The sequence below is a fragment of the Callospermophilus lateralis genome, chromosome 9 (assembly GCF_048772815.1).
Source record: "Callospermophilus lateralis isolate mCalLat2 chromosome 9, mCalLat2.hap1, whole genome shotgun sequence".
NCBI lineage: Eukaryota > Metazoa > Chordata > Mammalia > Rodentia > Sciuridae > Callospermophilus > Callospermophilus lateralis.
Genome location: NC_135313.1, coordinates 61591414 through 61616943, shown reverse-complemented (window position 1 = coordinate 61616943; position 25530 = coordinate 61591414). Strand labels below are relative to the sequence as shown.

The following is a 25530-nucleotide window of genomic DNA, read 5'->3' as shown; positions in this document are numbered from 1 at the left end:
CATCATCTTACTCAAGTAAACACCATCAGTTAAGGGACAAGTGATATCATGAATCACTTGAAAGGATGAAATTAAGAATATAGCATTACCTCTGTGATATTCCTGCCAAAGATGTCTAGCCTTAATCTCACCAGGAGCAAGCATCAGATAAGCCCAAGTTGAAGGACATTCTATAAAATAATTAACTGGTATTTCTCATTTTGTTTTTCAGTGCTGGGAATTGAATCTTGTGCATGGGGCTTATGCATGCTAGGCAGGTGCTGAGTCACATCCCCAGCCACAACTGGGAATCTTCAAATGGGTAATGCATGAAGGTTAAGGAAAGACTGAGGAAGTATACCAGAGGAAAGGAGTCTCTAGAGACAGGACAACCAGATGCAAGCCTGATCCTGAAAGGAAACTTGTTCCCATGGAGAACGTTGACAATTGGTGGAACTGAGGATCAGATAGTGGTAATGAATCAATTTTAATTTCCTGCCTCTGATGCTTGTATTGTTGTTTTGTTGGAGAATATCCTTCTGTGTTAGAAATGTACACTGAAATATTAGAGGGTGATGGAGCACTGGGTTGGCAGCTCATTTGGGAAAAAGAAAAAAAGAAAAAAAATTCTTTATACTGAACCTGGAAATTGTCTGTAACCTTGAGATTGTTATTAATGAACTTATTAATAGAGACTTGAAGACTCTAGTAACATTCCGAGTGAAATTTTCAAATATTTAGAGGTAACAATATCTTTTTTAAAAAAATGAGAATTCCAACTTCAAATTTCAAAAACTATAAGATGATACAAAATGCCTCAGCCTATCAAAAGAAAAATGTAGAAAAGATGCATTAATTGAAATTTCTTGAGAATTCTAAATTGTTTGTAAGTAGAGTAGTCAAGTTAGTTTTGGCAAGCTTTTGAATTAGAATGGCATTTTTTTTAGTATTTTATATGGGAATAAAAATCAACTGTAATGATGTCTTCTGCAAAATAATGTGGTAATAATAACAGAAATAATAGCAACCAATATTTACTGAACACTAATGTATACTCTGCTATTTGGTATGCAATAATACTACTTCCATTTTTACCTATCAAGGAACTGAAAGATAATGGCTTTAAGATTTTTTTTCCAAATTAGCATACTAATTAATGTGTAGCCAAGTTTTGAACCCTCCATACACCAAAGCCTCTTCTAGTAATTCCTGCTCTCTGGTGGCCAGAGAGAAGAACAATCTAAGGAGGATACCAGAAGCTTTTACTGCATTCTAGATTCCTCCCACCCTTCATTAGCTATACCCGATCCAATTCATTACCAAATCTTGCTGGTTGCATTTTAAATCTCTGCCCTTTCCTCTCCATGTGCATTAAGGCCTCACTCTTTTTCTTCTGGCCCTTAGCAATAGACTCCCATTCTTCCTGATCCTTTTCTCACTTCTCTTTAGTGTCTCTATACAAATGTCAGAGTGTTCTTTCAAACATGCAAATTTAAATATCAGCGAAGTACTTAAAATCCTGCATGGAGAGAAGACTACTTCGTGGCTACAGTTACCTTTGGGGTAAAGTTAAAACATAGCACCCAAGTCTTCCAACAATCTGGCCTCTGTATCTCCCCAGCCTCTTCAGCTAGAAGGTTTCATGCAAACTAAGTGCTCAAAGCATTCTTGAGAGATTTATAATTTTCTGGAGATACATACCAACATGACATATGCTCCATTATGCAACCATAATTAATATGCACATTTCAAGTATCAGCAAGTGGCATCATCTTTTACTGGCATTTTCTATCATTCTTTTCCTCAACCAGGCTGAATTAGGTTCCTCTTTGAAATGTGTTCCTCACATTATGTGTCTGCAAAGATTTACTGTTATGAAATCTATCATAATGGATGTAACCTTCCTGGGCTAAACTGTGCTCCTTGAAAAAAAGGGATTAGAGCTTGTTCATCTTTGTGTCCCTTTCAGCGCCTGGAAGCAAGCGGGTGCTTCGTAAGTACTCATTGAGTGAACAAATGAATGTACATTCATGAGTTATCAATCATGTAAAATGCTAAATAGGGAGTCAAATTTTCAGTAGAACCATTTCTGGAAGAGTTGTGAGAGAGGCTAAGGGGTTAAATAGATTAAGAAGACAGCAAGGGAAGATGTTTAACAAGTATGCACATTTGAACCTAAGTTCTGAGTGGACAGGATTTATACATTGAGTGCTCAGAGTCCCCAGGGTGTGCAATGACTTGAAAAATAATTACTATAGGTTTTTGAATAGGTAACAAAAGCACTGGACATAAAATTCAAAATGTGCAAAAAGAAATAGAGTGAAGAATAAAGCTCTCCCCTCTCCACGCCCACCCTCAGCTCCTCAGTTCCGGCTGCAGAAGGAGCAATAAATAACCATTTTGAGTGCTTTTGCTTTTTCCCTATAATTCTATCACCAAAACCTGGCAACGATTTATATGAAATACTATAAATCATGATTTATAAAGTGCAGAGGGGACCACAAAGGAAAAGGCAAATAAACCCTGTGGGTGGCACCTTGTTTGCGTATGCACAAATGCCAAACTCATCATTTGCCCTGGAGACTAAAACAGCCCTTACACTACACATTCCAGTATACATTTTCATTGAGAGCTATAAGACTGATTATAGATTAACTCAATGTAGGTGACCAAATGAAGATATAATGTAATTTGGGCAAATTTGTATTTGTAAAATGTCCTTGTTCTTAGGCTTTTCTTTTGGAAGTCAAAGCCATAGATCACAGAATAGGATGACTTGACTGTTAATTAGTTGTCCATTAGTCTTCATTTCCTAGGGCTTATGGGGGAAAAGTAAATCTACTCTAATTTGTTTTATGCAAATTAATCTATTTGATTTCATCTCTTTTCTCCATTAGCACCTGGAGTTTTTGAATTAATATGAAACTTGGGCATGCCTAATGAATATTAAACCCTAGCACACCAAATACAGGGCTGGGTTTTATGTATATAAAGTAAGTTAATTATGACCATTTGGGCTCAGATTTAAAAATTAGGTAAGTTTTATGAAGTAGTAGGAGGTGCAAAGCTTATTTTGTGCAATTTTAAAAACCACAATGTAATTAGAACAAGCTGAGCATAAGTTACCTTAGATGCTACAAAGTAAGCTGGCAATTAACAAGAATGGGATCAGTGTGCACCCCCACTGCCTCCAGTACCTGTAAAAATACTCATTTGTGCTTCTACATTTCAAAGAATGTTTTTTTCTATCCTGAGGCATGGAGCATTCATCAAGAATTTGGAAGTGCTTCCTCTAGCTTTGCAGAGAGATGGAAATAAAGGAAACGAATTGCTAAAACAAGCAGAGACTAAAAATGATAAGTAATTTAATCAGAATGAGATCATCCTCCGCTCCCTTCTGAGGGTGATTGGTAAAAATGGTGTCATGTGTGGTAGCTCTGTCCATGGCTATCCCCAACCCCAACAGTCCTGCTCTCGTGTCAACTCCAGCAGGATTCAGGAGTGGTAGCTGGCTTGGGAAGATAAGTTGAAACATGTCACCTCTGTTTCTGCTTGTCCTGTTAGGAAAGCACTCCACCTGTGGGGAGCCACCCTGCCAGATCTCCCAGCCCCTGAACCCCAGCAGCCTAATCAAGTGGTCCTGCTCACTCTTGCCATTAGTAAAAGCAAACCAGCTGTGGGAACAAAGCCACAGTGCTGCCTCTTTACCTCTATCTTGCTGTGAATATAGCAAAAATTCTCTTAGTTGTTCTTGGCAAAGTTTGCAGAACTCAGCTCAATTGAAACTCCAACTTTCCCAAACTTATTCTTAACATTAGGGCACTCTTTGATTTTATTCTTGGTCTCAACTCTCTTTACTTCATCTGTTTATCTTTTTAACCAACAAATCTCCAAGAAAGTTCTCTAAGTGGCCCCTAGGGATTCTCACTGAGTCCTTCTCAGTTTCCTGCTTGTCAAGGCCATTTTTAATCTGTGTCTGAGCCTCCCAAGTGCATTTGAGCTGTTTCCCATTTTAGAGTTCCTGCCCAGAAGGCCACACTTATCTTCCCTCTCAGTGTTTTGAACTCTGTGTCCTGATAGTTCAGGACACAGACCTACCCATAAGAAACATTTCCTGTCTTACCAATGAAGAGGAGGTAGCTAATGGGGTCACTTTCTCAGTATTTCATTCAATCCAATAAAAGCAGTTATTTATTGAACTTTTACTTTACTCCAAGTAACTTGGCTATAAGGACTTCAATGAATACTGTGGGAAGCAGACCATTAAACCAATAGTTTCAGCACAGTGGGATAAATGAATCAAAAGAGATGGGTGCAATAGACAACAGTAGGACAAAGGCAAGAATGTGTTCTTTCTGAGAAAAATCAACACACACAACAAAATCGGAGATAAATAAAAGTCAATTAGGCCAACGTAAAGATGGAAGAACCACCAGAGAGAAGGAAGAGCATCTGTGAAATCCTGTAGCATAAAATGACAGAGAACATCATCACTATTTCACCTTGTTAAAAGTTGAAGAGCATAATTGTCATCCTTCTTAATTTTTTTTTGTCCTTTTTGGTTTCTAAAACTATACATATTAGTTTCAAAGGGTAAAATTACACAGAAAGGTATGACCTAGAAAGGTAAAGTCCTCTATAATCCTGACCTTCAGAGACACCCTCTAGTGTGTCCGGTACTTATGTGCCTCTATCTTTTTTTTTCTTACATAGATACCAAACCAGAACCATACTGATTCTTTTGCAACCCCAGTTAGTCTACATAATTGAACATTTTATACTACATCCTCATCTTTTGGATGTTTAGGATGCCAATATCTGGATTGTGTGGAAGTATAGAATAGTCATTAAACCTGGCCTCCCTGAAGTCAGATGAATTCAGTCATTCCCCTCCATGCATGACTTGGGTAAGTCACTCCATTAAGTCACTCAGATTTTGTGTGTACATTGTAAAGATCAAAATAATAATACATATCTACCTTAAATGATTGCTGTTATTATTTTAAAAGCACTTAGAATAGTGCCTGGGATGGTAAATACTCATCAGCCTCAATAGAGTTCATATTACTATAAGCTATTTAATCAGGTCCCTAATGAGGATTTTTTTTTTTTTTTTTTTTTTGCACTACATGGCTTACTAAAGAAACTTCTAAGACAAGTTTTGTATTGCCCTTAGTCCCTATTGTATTTTGGTTCTTGTTTTTTAATAACTTAGCATCCAAAATTTATTTTATGAGTACTTAATAAAGGTATAATTAGTGTTGTCAACTCCCTTGAAGGCAGCACAAAACATGGTAGGTGGAGTCCACGGAGTAACTTCCAGGCCAGACCCAAAGAGAATCCATTGCAGATTTTCTTTCTGAAGAGAGGTCTTGTAGGGAAGTGGGATGCTGAGCGTAGATGGGCAAAGTTGGCAGGAATAAGATCTGAGAGATCAAGTTGGAGCCCTGGACAGAAGCCAGAGAGTGAGTGTGGGCCAGAAACCTAAGGGCAGAGACAAATGTATAGATAAAGAACTAGAAAAAAGAAAAAAAAAGAAAGAAAGGGTATGGTATGATATGCCTCTTCTTTGGTGAGGTACTTCACTACAGGTAAAGTTCTCATCAACCTGTGGGTACCAATAAGGTTCTGTTAATATCAATTCCAAAGTCACAGGGCTCTTTGGCCTCCTTCACACAGAACTCAGTGGCTCCTCCCCATGTCTCCATGAGCCTTCCTGGGAGGCACGGAGCTGGGGGAGTACTCTCATGAACCAGGATACATTTACTCAAGTTGATCTGCCCTTGACTCCCTGTCAAGGTGACTCGTCAGCCTCAGCAGAGCTGTTGGAGGAGAGTCATGCTCTGCTGCTGCCTCCCACCCTCCCACCCTCCCACTCTGGGAGAGGGTTTTTGTGGTCTGGGTTAGGGTCTATGTAGGATACATTGTGAGGTTTATGTCTAAAGCTTCCCTGTTACTTCTCTCCTTAATTTCAGTTTCTGCTGATGTTCAAAGCCTGTTTCGCCAATCTGGGTGGGGGAAGGGAGATAAAGACAGAGAAGCCACACCCTCTATCTTCCTGCTTATCTCTCCAGTCACTCAAGAACAAATATTGACCAGTCATTGTGGTAGGTTGAATGTAAACGAATCTCCATTCTTGCCCCGTCTCTGTATCTATGCCCTTGCAATAAGACATTCAGTTCTACCTCCTTGAATCTGGGCTGACCTCTGGTGGTTTTGGTCCCTTGGACATGGCTAACATGATAGGGAATCAATTTCAGTTCTGCACTTCAGGGGACCTTGAAATCTTTCATTCAATCTCTGGGCTCCTCTATCTTGCCCTGGGAACAGCCAGGGTTAGGCTGTTCAGCCCACGGCCAACCCCCAGCCAGCCACCCACCCAGTAGTGCCCAGAAAGCTGCTCTGCCCAGCCCTTCCAGGATCAGCAAAACTGTGAAGGTGCAGCATGAGTGAGCCCAGAGGAGAGCTGAAGAATCACCAGTTAACTCACAAATTTGTGAGTAAATAAATCCTGTGTCATTTGAAGCTGCTGGCCTTTAATTGTTAAGTGGTATTATTGTGACAAGATATAAATGATATCTTGTCACACTCTTTTTCTGACCTTTTTTTCAAACATCCCTCTGAGAAACTGAATAATTATCAATCTGCATTTAGCCAGGAAATCCTGCAGCTCTTCCACAGGCTGGTGAGGGGAGAGGGTACTGAGGTAAGGCGAACATATTCTAAATTAGCAGGTGTCCAGAGGGAAAGCCAGTTAGCCTCAGAGAAAGGTGCAAGTGAGGGAAAAGGGTGTAGAAATGCCCTACAGGTCTGCATTTGGCTAAGAAGATCACAGTAAGCTTGGTGTGATGGCATTTATTACAGAAACTGGCAAAGAAGGCTGTTATGGTTTAGATATGAGGTGTCCCTCAAAAGCTCATGTGTGAGACAAGGCAGGAATATTTAGAGGTGAATGTGAGAGTTGTGACCTATTTAATGGATTATTCTACTGATATGGGTTGACTGGGCAGTGACTACAGGCAGGTGGGGAGTGGCTGTATGGTAGAGATTTTTTTCAGAACAAAGGAGAAGATAATGTGGCACCATCAGTATCAATGTGAGCCTTCCACAACTCAGTTGTAACATCGTTTCTACTCTGTAGTAGAGAAATAGAATGCCCAACCAGGAATGGGTATTACTTTATATGGGAGACAAAGAACTAGTATATAAAAGGAAACTAACAAAAGTATATAAAAGGCTCAGCCTTTGGATGAGAATCCGCTGAGCCAGGGCTGGCAGAAAAAAAAAAAAAATACTGCTTCCTACTGATGGTTCTGGTCTCGTGTCTCAGTTCAAGAATCTCACAACAACTGGAGGAGGTAGGTCACTGGAGGGGTGCCTTTGAGGTTTATATTTTGTCCTTGGTGAGCGGAGTTCTCTCTGCTTCCTTGTTGCCGTGTCCTGCGATGCCCTCCTCCATCCCGCCCTGCCACCACCATGTCCTGCCTCTCCTCAGGCCCAGAGCTATGGAATTGGCCGACCATGGACTGATCCTCTGAAACTGTAAGCCCAAATAAGCTTTTCCTCCTCTTATTTGTTCTTGTTGGGTCTTTTGGTCATAGCCACAAAATCATTGACTAAAAAGAGACTGAGCTCCCCATTTTGACTGAGTTAGGACAAAACTGAGACAAAGAGCAGCAAGAAAAAATGGGGGAAGGAATCATGGGGAAGACACTGAGCTAGCGGTCCCAGGACTCCAAGCTCAGGCTTCAGAAAAATAAAATCTCTGAGGTCAGTGAAGCCCTCCAGTGGGAACGTGAGTCATTTATAATCAGACTAAATGTCTTTCATTATGCTGAGATGCTTTGTTAATTGCAAATTGGATGATTTTGAACTCTGAAGTATTTCACTGAACTATAAATAGAACTGCTTTAGTAAAGGCTAGGTCTGCCCTTACTGCCTGCAAGTCAGAGCAAAGCTACCCACAGCCTGTACACAGCTAGCTGTCACTATTCCTCAGCTACTAGTTGGTAACCTAAGGATTGATAATTGATATCACACGTGTTGAGAAAGCAATAAAAAAATACGTTCCTGATGGATGATTCCTAGTTCTTTCCATCCTTTTGAGCAATGGAGAATGAAGCAGGCAAATCTATCTTACACTGATAGCATAGCTACTTGGTCCTATTGTGCTGGCTGGGTTGAGTTTGACCCTGAGAGACAGTTCATGTATGGCCCCCATTCCTGACAATATTTTTTGGACATTTTATAATCATAGTTCTTTTGGCACAGGTTCTAGTTGTTTGGTACCTAGCCTTGTAGTGAGCAGGGGTATGTTGGCTTGGTGTGAGATGAGGCTTTGGGCTTCAGGTTGCTGGTTTACTTACTGGAAGGTATGTTTACAGACAAGCTGTTTGCTGTCTCTAGAAATTAACTAGTACTCACAGAGGCAGTTTTTGTTTGGGTCTACAGGATCCAAAATGTCCAAGTAGCATGGAATACTGTTATGTTATATAAGATGTCCCCCAAAACCTTATGTGTGAGACAATACAAAAAAGTTTAGTGGTGAAATGATTGGATTATGATAATCTTAACCTAATCAGTGCATTGATCCCCTGATAGGGATTAACTGGGTGGTAACTGTCACTAGAGGAGGTCATTGGGGGCGTGCCTTTGTGGTTTTATTTTTTATCTGTGATGAAAGGAGCTGTCCCTCTCTTCCCCTCACCCCTTTCTCTCCCTCTCCCTCTCTCTCTCTCCTCTCTCTCTCTCTCTCTCTCTCTCTCTCTCTCTCTCTCTCTCTCTCTGTCTCTCCTTCCTGGTGCCATGTTCCCAACTGTTTTCCCCTGTCACACTCTTCCTCCATGATATTCTGCCTCAACTTGGGCACACAGCAATGGAGTCAGTCATCTAAGGACTGAGACCTCTAAAACCATGAGTGCTAAATAAACTTTTCCTCCTAAAATTTGTTCTTGTCAGGTCTACTGGTCACAGCAATAAAAAAGCTCACTAAAACAAATACAGAAAATTTTAAAACATGATTAATAGAGCTAGTTGAGATAATATAAGTCCTGCTGCTCTGCACTGGGCACCAGGACTGTGGGTCCATTTTACAGCTCAGGCCTTCCTCCCCAGGGCTATACTCTCCAGGCCTCTGTGTCCCGCCCTTCACCCAGAGTGTTTGCAGATGTCATTCTCACTATCTTCCACTGGCTCTCTTGACCCACAGCAGTTCTTTGCTTTTTTCAGGAAACAAACTGGATGAAAGTCCAGGGGCTGGGACTTCCTCCTTGGTGTGTTTGACAAGGACTGACGTATTCTAGGCCCTTTGAATCCCGGAAGTCCAGGACACACCCGGCTTCGATTGCACTGTCCAGAATGCTGGAGTGTAGGTAAAAGGACAAAAGGAAAAGCATTTCAACATGAGGGACCCACTGACAGATTGTTCGGTGAGTAGCTCAGTGGCAGTTTGTGCGCCTGTGTGTGTGTGTGTTGGGGGGCGGGGGGGTAGATTTCTCTACTCCTGGGTGCCAACTTCAGAAATTTGAGACGTTCAGCAAACAAATGGGTTTAGATATTGGCTACAGTACAGAAGTCTGTGGTTTTTCTTTGGTTTGATTTTATTTTTTTAAAAAAAGAGGCCTTTCTAAGAAATCTCAGTAATTGTCATCCTTCATTCTCATATTTGTGGAAGAAGTTTGAGTAAATATATAGCATCATATTTAGATCCAGATGGTGGCTGTTTGGAAAGCAGTCTTAAGATCAATGGTGCCAACATCATGTATGCAGTCGATACAAAAACACACGGAATGTGTGCAGCCAATTTTTCACTTTGGGAATGGAATCAGGGAGGTGGGAGGTTTTGGCGCTTCCCTTCTGTGTGGCTTAGAGTTGGGGATGCCAGGTCCTTGCAGAAGGAAGATCGACCCTGCACCCTGTCAGCAGTGGTGGTTCTCAGACTGATTTACCAGCATGTTGCTTCAGTCCTGAGAGGATTATCAAAAACACAGGATTGGTCAAAAGCCCAAAGACATTATGAGGTCCTTAAGAGCAGTAGCAGATATGACATAGGGCACAAGAAGCGACTTAAATAAAGGGAGGATTTATTTAAAAAATAATCAAGGATTATCAGTGTCTTGACCCAATAAATGCAATAATAAATGTTACTAAAAAGTTAAAACTGGTGGCACCGGAAGGAAGGGATTGTAGTCATCTTTCAAGTATTTTGTTTAAAAAAAAAAATGTGGGAAAACAGATAATAGGGTTTGTACTAAAGCCATAAAGAAAAGGATCACAGGAGGATTATTGATTTTCTTCCATAAAATAAATAAGTTCAAGGATCAGAGGATCTAAATGAGATAAACTAATAAATGGCTAGAAGATTAATAACGATAATGTAGTAGCCAGCTCTGCCTAATTTAGTTTTTAAATATGAAAATAAGACATTTTTAATGTAAAAACCTATTCCAACAGTATAGTTGCATAGAGATGTTAAAAGTGAAACTTTCCCCATTTTGTTACCTCAGTCTGAATCTCCTCTCCATTGGTAATTATGAATAATTTTTCTAGAAGTCATTTATCATTTGTTTATTTTCTTCTCCATGGGTTTGCTCTCTCCCTAAACTGTTAAAATCTCTTGTGTCTCAGCATTGGTACCAGAGGATGTTTTGTATTGTACAAGGATGGTAGGGACAGAGATGATAAATGCAGGCAGAAATGTGGCACTAGCAGTCATCAAGTAAGAAAGTTAATGCCCAGTGCCAAGAGGAGAATGTAACAGAAGAGAGGGTAACTGAGGGTAGGTTCTATCAAGTTTTTTTAATTTAATTTTTAAATTTTAATTTGTTATACATGATAGCAGAATGCATTACAATTCATATTAAACATATAGAGCACTATTTTTCATATCTTTGGTTGTTATACAGAGTCACACCATTCATGTCTTTCTACATGTATTTAGGGTAATGATGTCCATCTCATTCCACCATCTTTCCTACCCCCCATGCCCCCTCCCCTCTCTTTCCTCCCCTTTGCCCTATCTAGAGTGCATCTAATACTCCCATCCGCCCCCCGCCCCCGGCCCGAGCCCTATTATGAATCAGCAGCCTTAAATCAGAGAAGACATTCGGCATTTGGTTTTTTGGGATTGGCTTACTTCACTTAGCATTATATTCTCCAACTCCATCCATTTACCTGCAAATGTCATGCTTTTATTCTCTTTTAATGCTGAATAATATTCCATTGTGTATGTATACCACATTTTCTTTATCCATTCATCTACTGAAGGGCATCTAGGTTGGTTCCACTCTATCAAGTTTTTTAAAAGAAAAAGGAACTGAATGAAGCCCTGGCTTCATTTTGGTGGGCGGTGATGGTCTTCAGGTCAGGACCTGGGAGAAATGTTTTCTTTTAAGCAGCTCTCAAGACATTCCTCGCCTTTGTGCCCATTTAAAGCTCCACTCCCTGGGATCCTGAATAGTTCTTTGCCCTCTTCTGAGCCATTGTGCCAAGGACTCTTGTCCTTATCCACAACTCTGAAGGTCATCTCTGTGGGCCCATTGCCACCAAAAGTATCCGGGAGTCAAGAGGGGGCGGATATCCCTTCAGCCTAGGTTTCTAAACCCTCTAAAGGCAGAGCATATTTATTTATTTGCTATTGTTTCATCTTCATCAAGTGTTTGAGTTGATTTCCTGGTACAATTCCAGCTTGTACTTGGGGAACAATGCTCTGTGAAGATGAGGCCACGGTTTGGGAACATAATAAACAAGGGAACAGACTACAAATGGACACTTCATGAAATATTTACGTAGTTATAAAAGAACCCAAAAGTTTAACCACCTGCAAGATGCCCTATCCCATGAGTCCCTAGAGTTACACCGAACACAATTCATTATCTTAGCTATAGTTCTTAACTTTGTGTACACTAGTGAATTCCTGTATGGATCTCAGTGGGCTACATGGACTTACATGGGAAAAAAATCTGTATTTGTACTGTTTGCTAACTGAAATGTAGAATTGAATTTCCTTCAATTCTAGATATAAGCAACAAACCTCAAAACTACTACCAGGGTCTGCGACTGTGTAACCAAAATCACAGATATTTTTCTATAACATTACAGTTGTTGCAGCTATATTCTCAGGCTTATTTGGAAATTTGATAATTCTTTAGACTTGTTAATTTAGTATTCTAATAAAAAGGTGCACATATCACAATCTTAAAAAATGTTTTTATAAATCAATATAGTTTAGTTTTCTTTGTCATCCTGTTATTTTATTTTATGCATTTAAAAATATTATTCTGAGGGGCTGGGGATATAGCTCAGTTGGTAGAGTGCTTGCCTTGCATGCAGAAGGCCCTGGGTTCAATCCCTACCACACACACACACACACACACACACACACACACACACACACACACAATTAGCTTGAAAGAGCCAGGTCAGCATTTATTTTGAAATTATTGTCACCAGGGTAGTACAAAGATTGACTAAATGCAGGGTAGGGCTTTTAACTGATCTTGAGAGTGTCAGAACTTATTTAAAGAAAATTTTTTAAAGTTCTGCTTTTGAAAAGAAAAAGAATTGGCTCTGGGCCTTGATCCTCTGAGCTTAGCTTCTAAACCTAAAAATATGCCAAGTAAAATCATCTTCAAATCCATGTGCAAGGAAATAGGATCAAATTTTCCCCAGACAACAAGCTGTAGCCCGCTTCTTGCTTTAGCCGCACTTATATAGTTTCCAGGTAGGGCTGTCAAAGCAAGACTCTGGTCTCCACACAGGCAGCCTCTATCCTGGGACCAGGCTGTCCCTCAGGTTGGTGACCGGGCTCAGATTCCAGCTGAGCTGCCCATCTTGGTGGCTCAGCCTAGATCACTGGAGCTAACTCAGAAGCTGCTAGTGCATGGTCCATGGCTCCTGAGAGCTTCCGATCCACCGCAGAGATGGAGAAGGAAGGTTGAGTTTGGCATGGCTGTCATGTGGCTCCTGGTAACCCCAGCATACTGCAGTAGATGAGTAACATGCCATTTCACATTTCTTAGGCCCTTGTTTTGTCATCTGTAAAATAAGAGGATTATATCACATGCTCTTGATAGCCAACCATGGGGATTCCAAATATCACACAGATGGCTAATAAATTAGAGGGGTAATGTTTTGAAATATTTCCCCCAATGAATCAGCATTCACAGTAACATAGTGCCTGGCATGGGAAAAGCATCCAGCAAAAACTTATTTAATTAAATGTAAGCGGAATATCACGGTTTCTTTAACACCAAAGATCAGCATTATCAACTGGCAAATATTTCCATACGAACATCTAGAATAAAAATAGTTTTCTAGAATAACTGAATTTGCCCTTCTTGATCATTCAAACTGTAGAAAGCTAGGAAAAACAGCTAGGCCAAACTCCATATAGACATTGCATATTTTTTACAAGTCCTCCATCTAATTATTCACATGCTGATTGCCTAAATTAATCATTAACAAATGGTACTATAAATCTAAAATTGGTGGCATTGGAAGCAAAAGATTCTAGTCATCATTCATGTATTTTGGTAAGAAAAAAAAACCTGTGGAGAGACAGATAAAGGGTTTGTATTAAAGCCATTTTTTTTGTAATGGCAATATTTATGCAGCACAATTTGCTCACAAGTGCTGGGCAGAAACTTTTTCTTAATGACTGAATAGTAAATGTCAATGTAGACCAGTTTTCTATGGGAAGATATTCCTCTAGGGCCTTAGAAATGTTCCTAATATTTTATCACCAGCCTGAAATCCCTTTATCATGGGAAAAAACTCATACATTTCTTTCCTACTAATTAATGGATGCAGCATGTTAATATAAATTCATATGGAGATATAAAATTTATATTAGATTTTTTTCCTGGAGTGCATATTTAAAAGGGGGTTGGGTGTTCAGAAGCTTGATGGGAGTAGCCTTCTCGTGCTGGTTGATGACATTAAGAGGCCATCTGTACTGCTGATAACCAGGACCAGCACTCTAAGTAAACTTAGTTGATTATACTGATTAGTCATTTATAAAAATATTTGATTCTGATGGGTTCTCTAATTGATTTGCTCATTCACATTTCTAATCCCAGTTCTGTCCTTATCTAATGAGATTATCTTCAGTTCTTTGGGCCCTGACTATAAATAAGTGGACTCTAGTGGTTTCCAATCTGTACTTCATAGAACGCCTTCAGAGAGGGGTGGGATGGAAAAGGGTGATAGGAGAAGGGGAGCCCAAGTCAAAGAAAGAGTTTTCATCCCCTCAAAGCAGATAATTGCCCAGATTTTCTGCTTCAAGTCTGAGTAGATGGTACATGATGAAAGGTACAAAAATGTTCATTCTAAATAAGGAATTCTGCTGAGAAAATGAAAGTGTTCTTAACAACTCTTTTAGTTATTGATGTCACTTTTATCACAATCTGGATCAGGGTTTGTTGGGGACTTTCCCACACATTGCACATAGGGTCAAAGATAAAGATTCTCTCCATTGCTGTTATAAACAGGACGTCCCTTTCTTATCTGATGACTAAGTTAACAACAACGTAATGTATTGAAAATCTTCCTGGCTTGTGTATACCTGGGTACACCAGAATTCAGGTAATCCCCTCAGCTCTTTGAATTGGCAGAGAATGGCTGAGAGGGTGAAGCCATGGATGGTTTCTCTGCTGAAAACAACCTTGTCCATTTACCACCTTTTCCAATAAAAAAATTTTTCTGTATATGCCATTATGTAAAAAAAAAGTTAGGAAGTACTGATCTATTAAATGACAAAAGATCATCCTTCAAAATCTATACCTGGCAGCCCAAGGGCCAATGGTGAACCAAGCTTTGTTTGTGCACCCCATACTTTAGAAAACTGAATGTGAATGCCTTTGGGGATACAGACCACTCTTTGCTTTGCCACAGGCTACCCCACCACCCCTGAAGGCAACTGGTTTATAAACATTTAGGATGGCCTGGCGGCTTGCTTGGTATGTTTGGGAAAGGTAGCACCCCTGTAGCCACAGCATAGAGGATTCTTAACTGCTTTATTCATTTTTTCTTTGGTTATAGACAAGGTTTTCCTACATGTCCCCATCCTCACATGTGATGACCAAGGCTCCCTATCCTCTCCCCAGAACTGTTACTTACAGCTGTCCTTAGGTGACATGGACCTGTGGATCTTTTCTTAGGCTGTTTTATCTTGGGATTCCTTCCACTCTCAGTTCTCCTGATGGGGGCTCTTTTCCTTTCCCCCGCCAAAGGTCTTGCATCCCTCTAATCTATCTCCCCACTGTGCCTCCCCCCAACCCCAGCCCCAGCCCCAGTCTTATATAGTATTTGAGAGCAGAAAAACTCACTCTACAAGCATGAATCCACATCTCTCTCTCTCTTGTCCATGGCTCCATGGTTTCTTTGCTAGGCCTTTGCTTCTGCTTTGCTGTGGCTAGAAAAAGAAAAAGCCAGCAGGATCCATAAAAATATACAGCCTAATACTGGGAGGCATTTCTAAATAAATCAAATAAGAAAGTCACAGGGTCTGTAAAGAAAATCATTAAAGTTTATTGAACATGAAATAAGATTTGAACAAATTGAAAGACTATGTTCTTGGTTGAGAAGTCAAAATACTATTTAAAAAGTCTATTTCCCTAATTGATATATAAACGTAATACAATTCCAATTAGGATCCCAATGGGCTTTTTTTTTAATTGTAATTAGGTAAATGTTTATATGGAATAACAAATGCCCAAGAATAGCCAAAGAAATTATTTTTTAAAAAATAAGAAATACTTGCTCAAAGAGAAAGCAGAAGGGAAATGTTAATATTTTTATAACTTAAGCAGAAAACATAATATGTACCATTACTTTCTACATCATTTTTATTTTATGAAACAGAAATGTTTCATAATTTAGAATCAAAAGCTAAAAGACTGAGTTACAGCTATGTTAAGCTGCATAATAGAAAACCCCTAAATAAGAATGACTTTTAAAATAGCTTGTATTTCCCTCACAAAGGAAAATAAGTCCCAAAGTAGAGAGTTAAGGGCTCGTGCATTGGACTCCACAGTCATCAGGACACAGGCTCATTCTCTCTTCTGATCTATGGTCTTAGCGCATGATGTTCAATCTCAACACTACTTTATGACATGGCCCATTGTTTTGAAGCCCAGGAAACAGGAAAGAGGAAGAAAGGTCCTTCGCTGAACATACTGACAGATCTGGCTTTCCTAGGTCTCATTTCTCCCACATCTTCTTGGACCACATTTAGTCAACAGCTGTACACTTCTGAGTGAAGAGGGCTGAGAAATGACTTCATCCTGGAGTATATACGCTGCTGAACACTTACGTACTCTCTTCTCCTGGCTTCAACATGTTTTGTGGGATCATCTTACATGTGACAGGAAGAAAATAAAGACTTACAGAGGAATTTAGTGAAAAGGTTTAGGTTGTGTAAGAGTAAACAAAATCTTGACTGATTTTCTTTCTTGTGGAATTCTCAAAAATTTAAAAAGCACCAAAACTTTCCCAACACACCTGGAAGTACTTTCCCAGTGTACCTGGAAAGGGAGGAAAAAGCCTTCATAATATCATGTCAATCATAGAGGGCAGGTTAGTTTAATTGGAAATAAAAGTCAGAAAGTTTGGACACCTAATTGTGATTTTCTCTCATAATCCTCTGAGGAGAACCATTCCCACTCCATGACAGAAAGTACAAATCAGAACCCCATTTCACATATGTTTTGCTTGTGCTGCAGATAGTTTTTACATTTGTGAATTGTTTGTTGCAATTTTTTTTTAAATCCCATTTCAGACAGTTTGGACTTCAGGTTTTTTTTTTTTTTTTTTAAACATACTGACAGATCTGGCTATCCTAGTTCTCATTTCCATGGGACAGTGATGGCCCAGAGCTGTTCAGATAGCTGTGGCTGCAGCTCATGGGCCCTGCCCTGGCCCGTAGGCATTCAGGTGCCTAACTGGAACCTGCAGGTGCATGAGTTTGCAATCCCTACCAGAGGCTAACAAATTCCTTATACAAGTTTTTCTACCCTCAGCACTGTCTTTGTTTCAACAGAGCTATTTGCTACTCTAGGTAGAGTATTTCTTATCCAAAATGCTCCAGACCAGAGTGTTTTAGATTTTTTTTCAGATTTTGGAATATTTGCATATGCATAATAAGAGAATCTTGGGGAGGAGACCCAAGTCTATACAGGAAATTCTTTTATGTTTCATACACACCTCATACATAAAACCTAAAGGTAACTTTATTCAGTAATTTTATTGCCTTTGTGTTTTGACTACAACCTGTCACATGAGGTCACCTGTGGAATTTTCCATTTGTGGCATTGGGTTAGAACTCCAAAAGTTTGGATTTTTAAAGTATTTTGGGTTTCAGATTTTCCTATTTTGATGCTCAACCTGTACCATGTATCTTCTAAATATTATCATATCTTTCTGTATTAAGTTTTGGGGAAAGTTATAATTAATAGATAGATAGATAGATAGATAGATAGATAGATGCAGATATAGATAAAAGGACTTAGGATCTATAAGACTGTATTGGTTTGTTACATACCTCTATATAGAGACTTAAATCAGGTCATTTTGGGGGTTCTTTCCTCCTCTGCAGCATCTGTTTGATACTCTGCTAGTCCATATGCTAGGTATATTTGTGCCAAGGCTTCTGGGCCCTGAGGGTATCCTGCATGTGACTGCCTGCCATTGACAAGGATCTCAGTAACTGTGAATTTCCTTCCCTTTCCCTTTTTAATATGGGGCTCATCTGAATGCTGCAGGCATGTGAGCCCTGGAAGAGGCTGGCTCATTATATGAGCCAAGAGCCACAGCACAGCACTCTAACCACACAGAATTGCAGCCTCTTACATAAAATCATTCTGAAAAACACAATTTACTATGGCACCTCCTGGGTGGAGAATATAGGAGAGTGTGTTAGAGGCATTCCATCATCTAATTCACCTGTTTTGTGTCAAATAAGCTGCAGGGTCAACTGATATTACCCTCTCTGTTTGGGCACCGCAAATGTGTTGTCATTAATGTCTGCACTTACAAATACAATGTTCAGAATCACACTGTGGAGTTGAAAAACAAATGGCAGAACCTTATTTGAAATTCTTGTGTCTGCAGGCTTAATTCATATAGGAATGAATTTATGAAAGTTTACTTACAAATTTACAAGGGTTTGATTCAAATAAAATTATTTATTTTACTCATTACTACAACATTCTTATTACTAAAGCAAAATAAGATATAGGGGCCATAGAGGGAACTAGGCCAAAATTTTATTAAAAAGTTATTCACTTACATTTTTGTATCTTAGCAAAAAAACAAAAACAAAAACAAAAAACCCTCACTTTAGCTGTTCATCTTTTGCATCCTTTGCTTGTAAGCCCAGGAATATTTTGGAGTTTGTGGGGAGAGGGCACAAAATGATCATGTAGTGTCCTCCAGAATGTATTTTTGACCTTCTTGAAAACAATGAGGGTGACAGGAAACCAACTCAAGTGTACCCCACTGATGAATTGTTTGCACTTGGCCTAGGGGAGAAACAGAGAAACAAAATTTGTTTTTTAAAAGTTCTCCAGGAGAGGAGATTTAATCTTTACTTTAAGAACTCATTCCTCTAGCTACACAATCAATTACATGGCACTTGTCATTAGCATTCTGAATTTATGGGTGCTCTATCTTTGGAAGAACTCATCATCCTCCTGTTCATCTTTTCTCTTTTTCAGTATAATAAGGTATACAAGAGCCTAAAGGAGTTTTCTCAAAATGGAGAGAATTTCTGCAAGCAGGTCACATCTGTTCTTCAGCAAAGGTACAGAATGCACATTTGGGATGAACAGTTCTTCCTCTGTAGTTGCAGCAAGAGATAGGACCAGAAGAGTGTTTACTGTCCTGCTTTCCAGAACACAGTGTGATAGTTTGGTACTGGAGAGATTGGTTTGAAGAATGATTCTCCTCGATTGGGCATTTATTGACTGGACACCATAAAAATCAAGGAACAACAGGAGGGAATTCTGGTTAGGAAGGCTCAGTCGAGTCTCCTCGGATTCCTCAGACTGAGTTTATCGCCTCTTCAGGGGCCCACTGTTGTGTCTGATGTCTATATTGTACTTTTCACACTGATGGCAATGATGAGATTGCATTCTTTGCCTCCCCTAAAAGGGTGAAAGCTGTGTCTCACCATTTTTGTAAGATGAATTCTTGGAGCCTGGTCTCTGATTTCTTTGGTAAATTATCAGATGAATGAATGGATGGAGGGATGAAAGTCATCATTTTCAGTATCATTTTCTCTTAATACTAGGCATGATGAAGTAGCGAGCTATTCACTGGGCTGAAGAGAACACATTGAATTAAGTCAAAAAAGTAACAAAAGGTCACTGCTTAACGTTGAGAACCCAGGGACTAAGTTGGCTCATAAGTGGTTTTCAGGCCTTTTCCTCACCTCTAGGCAGTTCTATAATAAGCAATTGTAAAGAGATCTTTTAGAAGAGATTGCTTATTTTTTAAGGTAAACTTTTTCAATCTTAAAATATTATATACGTACCAAAAGTTAAAGAAGCTGTGGGTTAATTACTTTCTGTATTAGTGGGTCAAGACCAAAAAAGAACATGCACTCTATCAGAACCAAAGAATGAGGCCAAAAAAAACTTCAAGCACTCGAATGGGCTTTTATTAAAGAAAAATCAGGCTTGTCAAATGGAATCAAAAGGAAAAAGTTTTTAAAATATGGGATTATTTCCATCCTAACAGTCCAACTACTTTGGTCCCTGAATGGGAAGAGGGGAGAACCCATCTGGGAAGGTATTTCTTTTATAAGAAAACATTTTTATCAGTCTCAAAGGAAATTATTTAAAACAAGACCAGTTAACTCTTCTATAAATTCAGCTCATTACTTAGGTTAGACAGCATCTGCCTCCTGCAGATCAGAGAGAATCTGAAAGCAGATTAGCTGTTCCTGTGACCTGGGTTGCCATCATCTGATTTTTATTATTTGGTATCCAAGAGTCCAAAACCTCAGAGAGAGCTGTGAGGACAGAGGCAAGGGACAAATATGCTGGCTGCTAGATTGTTTTTGCAATTGATGCTTTTCTAAGCCTTTTGTGACACTAACTTGGTACAACTGAATCATTTACCCTCAACCGAGATGCCACTTTTGAAGTGCTCTCTCAGATTCCCGATAAATGTACATTTTCAGTATCCACTGGACCTGAGCTATCCAGTTTCCTCTCCTTGCTCAGCTGTTGATTACATGGTTAACCTGAGGGATGTTTGTCCACATGGAAGAAGATGGTACTTTTGGAGAACTCTTTTCTAATGAGCTCAAACACCATTAATTTGTGGACATGTGGCACACTGTGTATTTTTAGTCCGTATTCCTCCATGTCAGTTGGCAAAGACAGAGTTCATCTCCCAGGTTTAGATCATTTCTCTCCCACAGAAGTGGTGTGATTCTGGTGACTCTCTCTGCCTATTGTACTTAAACTAACCCCACATAATAACTTAGTCAACAACAAGGTTGACCGGTCATAGCATAGCAGGTATTACATTCACCTTTACTCCCCATTCTGAGATTCAGAAATGACTTCCTAAGTCATAAATAAGATGAAAGGTGAGTTCCCTCCAGTTGTCAAGAAACAAGCCCAGGGTTTACTTCCTGTTAGGTGTGTGGGTGTATTACAAATAAGTCAATGATACATTTCCCTTACATTAGATAAATACACGAAAAGCCAATAGTCTTTGAAAGAAGCTATCCTGTTTCTTAGGATTTGGGGACAAGTAATGGGAAACACCATAAGACGAGTAAAATAGTTCTCTTAGACACGAGAGAAAATCATGACAGCAAATCCACTGGCCAGCATATTGGAAGATATTAGGAAGTAACCCATTGGAGCTTCTTTGCACAGAAAATGCATTTAGTAAATATTTGTAGATGAATGAATAATTATGTAAAAGATTAAGGGATTGTATTTTATTATTACTATTCAGACATTATTAGAACAAGATCTTTATTGTCCTTGGAGATTTACATTTCTGAACACTTTACCTCCGAGTTTGTTGAATGTGGTTCTGGTGGGCAGAGTTCTGTATTAGGATGGAGAAGTGAGAGGCAGCATCACATTGGAGTTGGAAGTGCAGACACTGTTTTCTCTCCACACTCAGCTACCTTCTGGCATTCATTCTAACTAAAGGTGATAGAAAAGTGCAATTGTTATTGAAACCCCATTTTGCTTGGCCATTCTGCTATTCCTGGTTATGCTTAGCTTCTTTTATCCAAGAAATTTCTTGGGTTTCCCTTTTTTTTTTTTTTTGTAGTAGCAAACTCAGATTTGGCCAGAGACACACAACAGCTTCTACAATGCCTAATGCCAAGGTCCTTAAGAGTTCACTGTAATACAATTACAGATCAGATTTAAGGAGACAAAGACACATTCCCAGAAACTATGTTTGGCTCCCTGTTAATCCTCATAGCTAATGTTTAAACAGGCTTTGATGGGAAAATCAATTGTTCCTCTGAAAGGAAGCTGAAGATCAGATTTCCAAATGGCAAGAACCATTGCTGTGGACATTAGAAAAAAGGAAAAATAAGGGGGGGTGTACTTGACCATTTATTCTATCCACAAACCATTGCAGACCCTATTACCAAAGACATTAAAAAGCCCAAATAGGGCTGGGGATGTGGCTCAAGTGGTAGCGTGCTCGCCTGGCATGCGTGTGGCCCGGGTTCGATCCTCAGCACCACATACAAACAAAGATGTTGTGTCCGCCAAAAACTAAGCCCAAATAACTTCTTTGATAAATCTCACCTTTTCTACCCAACTCGTTGTCCTGGGTGCTCTGATTCCCACAGCCTCAGCTCCCTTACATATGGATGACTTCCAAATGTACATTGCTAGGCAACGTGTCTGGATGGACTTCAAGACACACCTTCACTTGCTTTTTTGTTAATTATTAGGGCTTTGTAATTGTACCTTTCTCCTCAGTGTGTCATGGAACCTCAAAGTTAACCTCACCAAACAGAGTTCATAAATTTTTCTCCAAAGGAGGCATTCCTTCTAGCTATTTTACCATGATTACTAGGACCACAGCCTACTCAGTCAAGCCCAGCCCCCAGGGGCCACGCCTTCCCATGATTCCTTCTGCCTTAATTTGTGACCCTGATTTCGTATTTCTCTCTTCTGAACCTCCTTTACATCTATAGTTTTCTTTGGATTTTATGGCTTTCTCCATTGTTCTGGAAAAATTCTTGCAAGCCAGTCTTATGACTGCAGGACAGAGTTACTGTCCTGCAGCTGGTGTGGTTTGTATGCTGCACAAAGCACCTGGCTGAGCACAATAAGCGGAGGCAAAAATTGAATTCACTCTCACCCTCCTCTGTGCCATCAGAGGGCTTCCTTTTCCTAATCCAGGCAGAGTTCCCTCAATTTGTGGGCTGGCTGACTGGTATTCTATCCCTGTCTCTATGTATCTTCTACTCTGTGACCAGGACCCTGTTTAAGACCCTTCAAAGACTCTCATGACATTCAGGATAAAATTCAGCTCTCATGGCATTTTACAAAGGACATGTGAGATTTGAGCTCTGCCTTTTATCGCGTCTCTCCCCATCTCCCCATGATCCCCGATCCCCTCCTCCTCACTGAACTACCTGGGATCTCCTCCTCCCGACTCTGAGTCCCTCCACTGACACCACAGGCAGGTGCCTATATTAGCATAGGCGGTGTCACCCGCCTGATCCATACATCTTCACCTTCATTGGCTGACTCCATTCTTCATGACCCAGTGGTCCCACCGTGGAAGGCCTTGACTCTAGTTCCTAGTCTGAAAAAGTGTCCCCTATTTCTATGTGCACAGTGAGCATTTACCTCTGCTCTATCTTTAACTGCCCTACACTCTTATTATTCTTTGTTCCCTTCTCTTCCTCTCCCCTTGGAAGCTGAACTCCTTGAGGATCTTTGTGTCCCATGTGATTAGCAGGGTCCTGGCACAGAGTGGATGTTCAGTAGATGTTTGCTGAGTGAAAGAATGTGTTACTGTCTGAGCTGCTCTGTGCCTTTAGTCACTCATAACTTTCAAGAAGTTAAAGTTAGGCCACTTCTTAGGAGCAATAAATGGTTAAGTCAGAGCCATTTACTGACATCATACTGTACGTAGCCTATTATTTTGAACAAAAGTTAGAAAAAAAAATGAAATCATGGAAGAGATCATTCACAGACCTGGCACTGTATTCGAAGTGTCTTGTACTTGGTCTCTTTACTTTAGTCCTCACTACCCAAAGTGGCATATGCATACTCTTATCCATTCCTGTTTTATAGAGAAGGTCGTGACAAAGGTGAAGCATTAGGCTCCTTACCCAGCCTAACCCAGGCTCAGTGCACAGGCCTCTTCCAAGTAGGCAGGCAGTTTCAGGCACTGCTATGGGGGTTCCAACATGATCAGGGGGTCTTGGACCAGTGTGCTTCACAGAGTCATAGGGTCCTCCAGGAGCAGGGACCTCAGTGGTCATCAAGCCCAGAGGCTTTAAAGCCCTGTGGCTCAAGGGATCTGTGAAGAGCCCTCAGCACCTATTTTGGGGGGCAAGGAGGAGGCTAGGTGGGCAGACTCTGCTCCTTCCTCAGTCCTTCTCCCAACTACTCTACAGCAGCTTTGCCAGCAGTTGTAGGATATGCTCCTGTTCAGTATCATACTTTGTTTTGCTAAAAAAAAGCTTGGAAAAGTGCCTGTCCTGTCCACTTGACCTGACTCCCCCCCACCACAAGACTTCCTCCCTGCTCCATGCACACGGAAACACTCAGCTTGGGACTGGACAGATGTGTAGGACTGGAAGGTCTTACGTGTTCCCTGGGTCAGAGAGAGAGGGCAGGGACTTGATGAGACTCTCAGCCTGGACATCCAAGAAGGGCGCCATCGCGACTTATCCTCCCATTTCACCTTCTTTTTTTTAATATTTATTTATTAATTTTAGGTGGACACGATATCTTTATTTTATTTTTATATGATGTTGAGGATTGAACCCAGCACCCCGCGCATGCCAGGCGAGTGCGCTACCGCTTAAGCCACATCCCCAGCCCCCATTTCACCTTGTTATATTATTCTCAGGAACCAGAATCAAGGCAGTCAGTAATGATAAAGTGGCTAGCCAGAGAACTCAGCCACTTGAATCACAGAGCTGCAATTTTATTTCAATTGCCAATCACTAACTTTAATTACTTTATTGTTAATTAATTATCTTTGTGGTCCTAGTGATTGAACACAGGGCCTTGTGCATGGCAGGCAAACACTCTACCACTGAGCTACACCTCCCCCCAGCCCTCTTTGTTAATTTTTTTAATTACACATAATAATCGTACATACTTATGGATGCAAAGGGATGATTTGATATATATGTATACAGTATGTGATGATCAAATCAGAGTCATTAGCGCATTCACCACCTCATACATTTATCATTTCTTTCAAGAACCTCTCTTCTAGCTATTTTGGAATATAGAATATGTCATTGTCAACTTACTCACCACACTGTGTGATAGCACACCAGCACTTAGTCCTGTCTTCTTGAACTGTGCACCCACTGGCCTTACTCACACCCTCAGCGCTCTGTGTCCCCCATCTCACCAACAGCCTCTGGTAACTTTTCAATAATCTATTTATAAGATGAGCTTGTGACTATCTTGTTTTTATTGGTTCTTTTTAGTTATACATGACAGTAGAATTCATTTTGACATAATTATACAAGCATGGAACCTATCTTGCTCCAATTCGGTACCTCCCCTTCCTCTCCCTTCCTCCCACCCCTTGCTCCCTTCTTTCTACTCGACTGCTCTTTCTGCCATTTACCCATAGTTATTTTTAAATTAATTTCTTGCAGTATACACGATGGTAAGATTCACTGTGGTATATTCCTATAGCTGATAAAGCTTAAATGGAAAACATCAGCATACCTAGCCCCAAATCAGAAGCTGTTGCTGGTCACAGAAAGCTGGGGTGATATCACAATGGAAGAATGTGAGATTTCTAAAATTCCTCCTTAATTCATAAAGAAGGAAGGGCTCTTTCACTTGCTTTTTTGTTAATTATTAGGGCTTTGTAATTGTACCTACTGGTTGAGTTCATCCTAATAAACTCATAAAAGCATGCAAATCAATTTAGTTCATGATCCCCCCTTTTTCCTCCCCCTTGCCCTCCTGTGCTCTCTCCCCTTTCCCATTCTCCTTCCTCTATTCTACTAGACTTCCTTTTGTTCATCTATTAATTTATATTTGATTGTTATCCTATTCTTCTCTCCCCCTTCCTTTATTTTACTCTAGCTTCTGCATATGAGAGAAGACATTTGACCTTTGAGTTCCTTCTTTCACTTAACATGATATTCTCCATTTCCATCCATATACTAGCAAATTCCATAATTTTATTCTTTTTAATGGCTAAATAGAACTCTATTTTATATATATGCCACAATTTCTTAATCCATTTACCTATTGACAAGTATCTGGGTTGATCCCATAATTTAGCTATTGTGAATTGTTGCTATAAACCCTGATGTGGCTATATGACTGTAGAATGCCAATTTTA

The 25530-nt window shown here is 40.1% G+C and overlaps 1 protein-coding gene across 3 annotated transcripts in view; it reads left to right on the top strand.

Moving 5' to 3' along the window:
• The first annotated feature begins 9270 nt into the window (after positions 1 to 9270).
• The window catches only part of Nostrin (nitric oxide synthase trafficking), a 57457-nt gene continuing 41197 nt past the window's right edge, over positions 9271 to 25530 (top strand). For 2 of the 3 annotated variants that reach the window (XM_076865989.2, XM_076865992.2), the window contains exons 1-2: positions 9271 to 9407; positions 18693 to 18778. In XM_076865989.2, coding sequence (XP_076722104.1) covers positions 9381 to 9407; positions 18693 to 18778 — 113 coding nt within the window. In that variant the 5' untranslated portion in view covers positions 9271 to 9380. The remainder of the gene's footprint in view (positions 9408 to 18692; positions 18779 to 25530) is intronic. The other variant, XM_076865990.2, reaches the window with a different exon arrangement.